The 10,387-nt window shown below is 30.6% G+C and overlaps 2 protein-coding genes across 2 annotated transcripts; both read right to left on the reverse strand.

Moving 5' to 3' along the window:
- Positions 1–1,668: 1,668 nt before the first annotated feature.
- BNAA07G03180D lies at positions 1,669–7,255 on the reverse strand. Its single transcript, XM_048737322.1, has one exon. The coding sequence runs from the start codon at positions 5,731–5,733 to the stop codon at positions 4,942–4,944; it is 792 nt and encodes a 263-aa protein (XP_048593279.1). The 5' UTR covers positions 5,734–7,255; the 3' UTR covers positions 1,669–4,941.
- Positions 7,256–7,707: 452 nt separating this feature from the next.
- Positions 7,708–10,133, reverse strand: BNAA07G03190D. The gene has a single exon (XM_013869436.3). The coding sequence runs from the start codon at positions 9,791–9,793 to the stop codon at positions 9,014–9,016; it is 780 nt and encodes a 259-aa protein (XP_013724890.1). The 5' UTR covers positions 9,794–10,133; the 3' UTR covers positions 7,708–9,013.
- Between the last annotated feature and the right edge of the window lie 254 nt (positions 10,134–10,387).

The following is a 10,387-nucleotide window of genomic DNA, read 5'->3' on the forward strand; positions in this document are numbered from 1 at the left end:
TTTCTTTATTGTTTTAGAAAAATTAATATATAAATTTAATTTTTCGTTCTATATTCTTCTAATAATTTTAATATGTGATTTCACATTAGGTTAACAAAGTTTGGTTTAAGTTCAGTTAGGTTAAAATTAACTTGGTGAAATTTGGTTAGGTTAAATTGCTACAGGTGAGTAGACTTCTTTGCAAATTTACAACGATTATTTTTTGGGGTTATTTTTTCTTTATTGTTTTAGTACTTTTAGTGTATGATTTACTAAATTTATTTCTTTATGTTTTAGTAGTTATAATATATGATTTTAGATTTTTATTCATAAAGAGCTAAATTTAATTTAATAATAATAACTTTTTTAATCACTAATTAAGGTAGACTGAAAAAGACGTCTACAATTCAATAGATTTTGTTGTAGGACGACTATACCCTAATACACAAATCTCAAACCCTAAATGTTTGCTTTATAATAAAAAAGTGTCAATTACTATATCAAATAACAAAATATTTTTAATATAAACTGCTCAACATTAATATGTAAATTTAAGTCAATAAACCAAAAAAAATCTCAATCTAAAATCCAAACCTAAGAATCTAACCCTTAAAAACATAACATGTTAGAAATTTTTGTTGCTAAACCATAAACATTGTGTAACACATAGTTACCAAATCAATATAGATATATATTTTTAAAAAAATTTCCAATTATATAAATGTTTAATTTATAAACTTCATATTAACCCTTAAATTGATGACTAATTAAAAATTTCTGAAAAGTTACTTTTTATACTTTTTAAAAATTAATTATAAAATCAAATCAAGATGTAGACTACAAAATAGATTTCTTAGGCGGTCTATGGATTTGTTGACTTCTTTTGTTACATGTATATTTACAAATGACATAATCATAAAATAATTTTCTGTTTTTTTTTTTTGTTTTGTCTTACGGGTTAAATAGTAGTTTTACCACCCCTCTAGTTTGGTTCTGCATTTGACTGAATATGGGGGCTAATTTTATGTTAAAAATGAATATTTAGGTTATTTCTCGCAAATTTCCCTATATTAATTGATAAGCATTACTATATTTTTTTTTGTAGTCATGTGTCATCACTAGTATGATTCTTAAAATCTTTTGAGAAATAGGCTGGCCCATCTAAATAAATAATAAACTTTTTATCAAACTAACCAGAATAAATATTAATGTTCTTCATTATTTTCCTAAATAAAAATTACGGAATTTCCTAATGTGGCTAAAGTACATATGACAATTAATAATTATGAATAATAAATATTTGCTAAAAATTAGTTTATCTTCTATCATATCTGTTAACAAGCATATTAACCATATAATAAAAGTTTAGATCTTTCCGTACATGTTATATTTTAAATTTTTTAAAACGACTATAAATTATTAAAACTGTTAAAAGTCTCACATTAAAATTTTGTGATCTATAGTTTAATTTTTTTGTTATGACAAGATACAAATGATTACAAAATCATAAAAATAGAAAATCTCATTTAATATATTTTAAGATTAAAAGATATATATATATATATGTATTATCTATATACCGTATAAAAAATACATATATATATATATATATATTTAATTTATAAATTTACCTTGATCTTTTTTTGTTGATAAAAGCTTTGAACACAATGAAAATTTCGTTATATATAAATTACTAAAACTATTAATCCCACAATGAAAATTTCTTTATAAAAGATACAAATGATTAAAAAAACGTAAGTAGAAAACATCAGTTAATAGATATTAATATAAAAATATACTATATATATGTTAAATTTAATTATATACCATATCAAATAGAAAAAAAATTTTGGATTAATAAAATTTATTTCTATGTCCGTACCAATTTAATTATAAACGTAATAGTGAATAATTTTTTAATTATTCAATATACATTTCTTATTTGCAAAAACATATTATACATAAAATATTTTTTATATAATGTTCATACCGCGCAAGGCATATATCTCAACCTTGTTCTATAAAATGAAGAAGGCTTATTTGTCGAATTGAAAAAGTGACTCTTCTAATTTTCAAACACCAAGGTACATTTACAACTTCTACATGTGTTTTACTATAGTTTAGATCAAGAAAAAAATACCATGTCAATATCAAGAATGACTACCATTAGAAAAATGATATTATCTAAACTAAATATAAAGTTTTTGATTTTCTGGACCGGCCGTATTCTAAACAGGTTTTAGCCTAAAATATCTAAGACGCAAATATACTAAGCCTGTAAAGCCCAACTATATTTGGACTTATATAACTAACCTCAAATCCAATATTTTATAGGGTTGAACTGTTTAACTTGAACATTTACAGGTCCAGGCTTAGTATATTTTGAGACCCTGAATCAAAGAGATTTAAGAAATTTTGTAAGATCATGTGCTTTTACACTACTAGCACATCCCTAGAGCCAGGGTCTGGCTACATGATTGTTATCACAGAAGACTTCCGGGTAAGTCCTCTTCCGGATAAGTCGTCTTCCGAAAAACTTAGTCATCTAATTAAAATTAAATATTTAAGTTTTATTTTTTAATTGCAAAAGTAACCTGAGACGACTTTCACCGAAAGTGAGATGACTTCCATCGAGATTTCGGAAGACTTACATAGAAATCTGTTGGGGGACGACTTCCATGTAATTCGTCTAGAGAAAGTCAAATTTTTAGCACAATATAGTCAATTGCAAAACTAACATGTTTATCCTAGATGACTTACCGAAAAGTCTTCTCTGGTATTTCTTGAAATTTATTTGTTAATACAAAAAAGTTAGAAGACATCTAAAGAAGCTGTCTCTAAAACAAACACATAAATTTAACTGTAAAACTAACATATGCATTGAACAAAAGACTTCCGTGTAAGTCTTCTGAAATTTTTTTTTGATTTGATAGTTTCAAACAATGAGATAACTTTCTTAGCTTCTCTAACCACACAAAACTCACCACCAAATCGACTAACTTTTTAATGAACAAGAATCATGAGCTTGAATGGCTCTATGAACCTTAAAAAGTTTAGAATCAAACCATCAAATCCTTCTAATGTGCTATACTATCCTTGTCCTTAAAAAGCACCTTCAGCTTTCCATGATCTATCCGTGTAACATCATCGTCCCTGAATCAAAGGAAATGACGTCATTAATGTTTCTTCGTTTCTGAAAACTTGATTGTATCCCTTGGATCCATATCCATATTGCTAAAAAACGTACTTTTCATATCCTTCTCAATAAATCAGAGAATCCATGCAAATAGCTGAGTTTACATTTGTGGGAAAACTCTCCAAAAAAAAAAGGTCCATATTTGGAAAGAGCGAGTGAAGGGGAAAGAATTGTGAGTTTGAAGGAATACATGAGAGGGTTCAAACTTGGATAGCCGTTAGACACTCAAAAATACATGATTTATTGTTTCCTTCTCAGCTCCACAACGTGCACATCTTATGTCTCCCTTGAATCTCTCTAGCTTTCAAATTCTTCTTAACCAATATACACCTTGTAACAAGTTGCCGCAAAAAAATGTTTAATTTTTGGTGGACACCGAATTTTCCAGCAATGTGTTTTCAGAGGGATTACAGTCGGTCCAAATATAACGGAAGCTTTATATTTGTAAGTATTTTGATATTCATATTTTTATGCACAATATCTTTTCAAAATGAAAATATTTCATAAATTGTAGACAAAATCGTTTCAAAATGCAAATTCATAATAAATTGAAAATAAGAATCTCTTATGATAAATGAATATTGTTACTATTCCCCTAATATAAATGAATTATTTTAAAAAACTCAGTTCTAATTTTGTTAGGTGACTATTAAAAAATATGGATACACCTCGATTTGGTCTAAAATAGGTGAAAAAATAAATACTGGTACTATTTACAAAGATTTTGAAATGGTAACAATACTATTTACTAAAGATTTGTAGTTACTAAAATTTCAAAATTTCTAGTCTCCTGATCGAGGATCTATACTATTAAATATATGGTTTAAAGATATGTTGTAGGGTTTATAATTTTTTTTTATAATTTAGGCTTAAAGTTATAATTTAGGGTTTATAGTTTATATTAGAATAGAGTAGATATTTAGGGTTTTATATTTTGTATTTGGATATAAATCATACATTTTTTCTAAACATATATGAAAAATACTTTGGTAACCATTAGATCAAGTTTTGACTGGTAACTACTCTGGAAACAAAAAGAACAAATAGAAAATAAAAGAATATGAATAAAATTGCAGGAATGAAAAAGAATGGTTGTTCCATCCCATATTTAACAATGAATAAGTTTGTTCTTTATTTCTCTACAAAAAAAAAACGAATGGTAGAGAATGAGAAGACAAAATTATTCCTTATGAATATTGATTTTTTTTTAGGAATGTTAAGGAATGCATTATTCTTCGTGTTCTTTGGTCACCATTCATACCATACATGACTAATTTTTAAAATAAAATAAAATATCCACGTTCTTAATCAAATAGACATGAACTGAGCTATTATTGCTGAAAGCGTGTGAATTCAGAGATTTTATCCTATTATAATCAGGATTTTGGAACTAAAATTAATTTGTTGTATTTAAGTTGGATCTTAACTTGCCAGAAAATTTAGTTTAAATTTCTAATTAAATAAATTAAAATACATAAATCAATAACCCTCATTAAATTGAAAACTTTTTCCAATTTAGAAGTTCTACAGACCTTGGTAGATGTTTTTTTTTTTTGCTTAATTAAAAGAATAGGGCACAACCGGGTGCGAACCGGTGACCTATTGATAGATGTTGATTAAAGTTATTGTTATTTTCTTGATTATGGACTGAGCATGTGCTTAGATGATGGAAGAATCAAATTAAGAATGGATAACACAAAGTATATGATAAATCATAAAATAGTTTCTATTAAATTTTCTTTCATGTATATACAAAAATTGTAGGCTTATTGGCCTAAGATGTTAAGAATTGAAACTCTGTATTTGATCAAAGACTTAGAGAGAGATTCAAGTCCATCTTCAAGATCTTGAATGCATGACTCTAGGTTCTGACCGTCCTCCATCTTCAAGGTCTTCTCAGACTGGAATTCGGAGTCCACCTTTGTGAATTCGTTGCCTTGAGCTTCATATGAAACTTTTTTCTGGTTAATCAACTTTGAGACCAATGACCATTTGCTACAAGTCTTTGATCCAGACATAAAGCAGAAGAGAGAATCAAAAATGTTCACGCTGATAGCTTCTGCTTCTTCAAACACAGCCAAAGAGTCATCGTTGCACTTCAGGTCTTGTTTGACCTTCAAACTCTTGACGACCTTTTGGAATGACTTCTTGAGAGATCTTCTTGAGGCTAAGTATTTTTTAATCTCTCCTGATAGATCTCCACGCTTTCTTCTTAGAATGGATTGGATCTCCATGAGACCTTCTTTCATCTGCGACAAAGCGTCCCTGGAAATGTTGCATAGATCCAAGATCCTGAGAGATCCATCAAGAAGTTGCTCGGTGGCTTTCTTGTTCTGCTCTTGAGCTAGAGCATGCTCTGTGGCAGGTAAGTGAATAAGTTTTTCAAGAGATTGTTGAAGCTCTTGAAGGTTGTTAAGTCTTTGACAGATTGAAGAGCTTGAAGATGTTGACGCTTCCTCAGAAGATCTCAAACGAATCAACTGCTCATCCACATGAGCAGCTTGTGGGTGAACTCTAGAAGGGAAACTGTTAGAGCGAACATGGAAATAGATTGCCATTTTGTTGATCTTTAAGCTAAAGATGAGAGAGATAACGATGATTGTTCTGCCTGCTCAATGCCTCTCCGGGAATACATATATACGCCATCAGGAAAGAGAGAGATATGAGAATCCATGGTGGTTAGAATATTTAGATCATCAGTATAGTGTCTCCTTTCGAAGGTGACAAAAGGCATCTCAACTTAATATAAAAGTAATTATCAAGATCTATATCTCTTGCCAGCCAATACCATCCTCAAAGCTCAATTCTCAAATTTTCTTTTAAGGCATTGAGATGTGCTCATTGCACGAGGGACTAATTAAAACCAATGCTGGCTTGTCTGCTATTTAAAAAGCTCATGCCATTCGTGCAGATCTCATCCTTTTTTTTTACCAACATGCAGATCTCATCCTTTCTTTCTATAGCTTAAGTAATAATAATGTGTCTCTTTTTTTTTCCAGCTACTACACATTACACGTGAACTTACAGACTACAATGTGGTGCCAGAGGACAATGCATGGACAATGCTGATCCACGATTGTGCATTTCATGTTTTAGCCACGTTGAAAATGCTTCTAGTTACCTGAAACCGAGTAAGCTGTTGAAAATGGAGGAATCCAACATTTCCAAAGAGGACACAAGAAGAAAGCTCAACGCGACAATCACATTTTTTAAAAGAAAATTTATGAATTTAAATCTATATTAAAAATTTTAATTCTGTGACTCAAAGTAAAGAAGAGTGATAATGTAAGTATTTTTTTTCCTTCTAAAATAATGATTTACCACACGTTTGTGTTGTTCTTATTTTAATCAATAAAATATAATAAAGCAACTATGATAATGGAAGTTTTTGTTTTTAGTAACAAAATAACAATGCATGCTTTTGCCTTCATACATATTTTCTCTAAAAAAACAAATTTTGGTTTTACCAAAAGAAATAATAATGCGAATTTTGGCCTTTTGGGTGGAGTTAACGGCAAGAGGTTGATCACATGAGCCTGCCAGTATGATCTACATCTACACGTTTGCGTTGTACTTATATTAATCAATAAAAATATAATAAAACAAGTTAACTATGATAATAATGCAAGTTTGGTTTTTACCAAAAATAATAATAATGCAAATTTGGCCTTTTGGGTGGAGGTAACGGTAAGATCCGTATCCGTAGATAAAGCATGTGAACAAAACATGTGGAGGTTCAGATGAAGTGATTAACTAAACTACTTTTAAATGGTATTTCGTTTGTTATTTTCTTTAATGACAAGAGAAACCAAAATAGTATCGGTTGATCAAAATAAAATTCCTATTAAATCTCAAATTTCAATAAGCACATATAGCCATCATCGTTTGTATTCTGAAAAAATAGCTGTGGAATTAAGTCTATTTTTACAATGTAATTGTAGTTCGGTTGGTATTGTTATAATTTAGCATTATTCATTTAGTTCACTCGTTTTGTTGAAAAAGTCAATGATGAATTACACTATAATTAACGAGGTTTGCAACAACTTACATCACCGAATTTGGACTATAATCGAATTTCAATACCTTCAAACTGTCGGCTAAAGGTATGACTGGTTTTCCCGCTACCACCCGCAAACGCAGCTTTTGCGGTTGGTAGCGGTTATTGGCGTTTTGCAACAATCGCTCAAACCGCTCCAAACCGCTCCAAATCGCTCTGAACCTCATAAATTCAAAAGCTGGTTCCAGCTAGCGTTTGCGGTTGCGGGAGAATAAAAAAAATTCTTTTTTTTCGAAAACAATATAAATACAAAAAATAAAAAATATTCAATAAAAAAAATAAATTAGAATTATAAAAATGCTAAAATATATCTATTATATTTTAATTAATATTATAAAACTTTAAAATAAAAATATTTTCTATATTTTAAAAAAAATTAAACTATAACTTTCTAAATATAACTTTTATATTTATTATAATATTATTATTTTTGATATTTTTATAATTGTATAAAATATAAATATTGTTAATTTATTATTTAACCGCTGTTGCATTTGGTAGTTAACCAGTCATAAGTATCTCGCAAACGCACCAATTTTTAACCACAGAGCCAGTCGTATAAATCTCGTAAAACCGTTAGAAACCGCAACCACCTGCATCCGCAAACTTCCGCAACCGCAACCGTTGCGGTTGAACCAGTCAGACCCTAAGTCTAATGTTGTGATTGGCGTACAAAAAGCGGAGCGTATTTGTGGTATGGAAAGAGAAAAAACGCATATGTTACCACACATATGTTACCAGTCAAGAAAAAATTGAATAACCCAACAGTAACCGATCGAAACCGCACTTGTGAAAACAAAACAAAAATAACATACGTTAACGTGCGTTTGTAGTGCGGAACATACGTGATTACGCTTTGGTTGTAGTGCGGAACATACGTTAACGTGCGTTTCTTTTCGTTTCTTTTGTAATTTACTTTTCAGTGTTACAAATTTAGTCAAATATAATTAATATTTATTATTAATATTATTAGATAAAATGTAAGGATAAATTATGCACTACTATAACTAATTTCTAGCATTTTAACCAAAACAAAAAAAAATCAAATCAAACACAAAGAACTAAATCATTAACTAAAATAAATTTATTTATTTTTGTATCTAAAATATTTCAACCGAACAAAAAAAATGTGTACCTTAATACTATACCAAGATTTGTAAATAAACGACCGTTTCAATATTAGAATAGAGACAAGATCCTTATCCAGCTATTTTGACATGTGCATGCACACCGAGAATTTTAAAGTTCTTTACTTTTTGGTGTCCCACTCCATAGACATGAACGAGTAATTAGTTGTAGAAAACGTGTGGATCTTAGTTCAAAAAAAAGTGTGGATCCAAAGAAAACAAAGTTTAATATTGATAATAGACGGCAAGATCCATATTCGTCGTTATTTTAACATGCGCACATGAAGACTTTAAAGTTTTTTTTTCTTGAATCACTTCAAATGTATGGTACCATACAGACATTAACAGAGGTATCATTGCTGGGACGTGTGAAATTCAATTATCTCATTACTCAGAGATTTTATTGTAATAAATAACCAAAGACAACTCCAATTACATGAATTAAGTTATTAAACTAATGTTTTACTATTAGGTTAAAAGTTTGTGTAATTTTCGAGTTCAAAGAGTTAATGCTGAACTTTCTGATTTCTTTTTTTCTAGAATGAACTTGTTCTTTGATGGTTAAAGAGTCAGAGATTAAATAAGTAAGCACTTTAGAACTGAGACTTTGAAGACGTTTCTATTATCTTCTCTGCTATACAAAATTTATAGGCTTTATTGGCCTAATGTGTTAAGAATTGAGACTCTATATTTGATCAATGACTTTGAAAGTGATTCAACTCCATCTTCAAGATCTTGAATGCATGATACTAGAATCTGAACATCTTCTATCTTCATGGTCTTTTCAGATTGAAATTCAGAATCAACCCTTGTGAATTCATTTTCTTGTGCTTCACATGAAACTCTTTTCTGGCTCATTAGCTTTGAGACAAGTGACCATTTGCCACAAATCTTTGATCCATACATGTAGCTGAAAAGAGAATCAAACAGAGCAATTGTAACAACTTCTGCTTCTCCAAAGACAGCCAAAGATTCTCCATCTCGTGCAAGCTTCAAGGGCTTTTGTACTTTCTGGAATGTCTTCTTGAGGAACTTTCTTGAGGCTAAGTATTTCTTCACCTCTCCTGATAAATCTCCTCGCTTTCTTCGTAGAATCGATTGGATCTCCATGAGACCCTCTTTCATCTGCGATAAAGCTTCCTTAGAAATGTTGCACAAATCCAAGATCCTTAGTGATCCATCAAGAAGCTGCTCGACGGCTTTCTTGTTCTGTCCTTGAGCTAGAGCATGTTGTGTGACGGGTAGGCAAATAAGCTTGGCAAGTGACTCATGTAGCTCTTGGAGGTTGTCAATTCTTTTGCAGATTGAATAGGTAGAAGATGTTGAGGCTTCCTCAGATGATCTCAATCTGGCCAACTGCTCATCGACATGAGCGGCTTGTGGGTGTGTTCTAGAAGGGAAACTGTTAGAGCGAACGTGGAAAGAGGCTGCCATTTTTTCGGAATCTAAGCTCTTTGTTATTGATCAAAGAGAAGGCGTTGAGAGAGATAATGATGTTTGTTCTGCCTTCTCATTGCCTCTCAAGTCAATACATATATAAACATCTAAGAAAGAGAGGCAAGAGGGATCTCATAGTGATTATAATATTAACAGCATTAATACAATGTCTCCTTTTCAAGATGGCACAAGGCATCATTTTCTCATTATACACAAATAATGGTAGAGATCTCCACCATATAAGCTCAGTGTCTCCCTCCAGCTACATCTCAATTTACTTAATGCATTGAGATTAGTTTTCATTGCAATGAGATATATTCCAGTCTGGCTTGTCTGCTATTCAAGGCAGTGCCACTCGTGTAAATCTCGTGCATATCTTCAAGGACTAAAATATATATTTTTCTCAGTGAGATTCCAGAGTAGAATGAGCCATAGGACAAGGAATAGACAATGCTGATAAAAGAGTCAGGTAATCACGTTGAAGGTGCGGAAATAAAGCCTATAAGGCCCTAAATGTAAGCTTTTATTATCTTACAAACCGTGTAACTGCACAAGCACTCTCAATACCTTTTATCAATTCCAGCTTGGCTT

This window comes from Brassica napus, chromosome A7, assembly GCF_020379485.1.
Source record: "Brassica napus cultivar Da-Ae chromosome A7, Da-Ae, whole genome shotgun sequence".
In the NCBI taxonomy this organism is placed as follows: Eukaryota; Viridiplantae; Streptophyta; class Magnoliopsida; order Brassicales; family Brassicaceae; genus Brassica; species Brassica napus.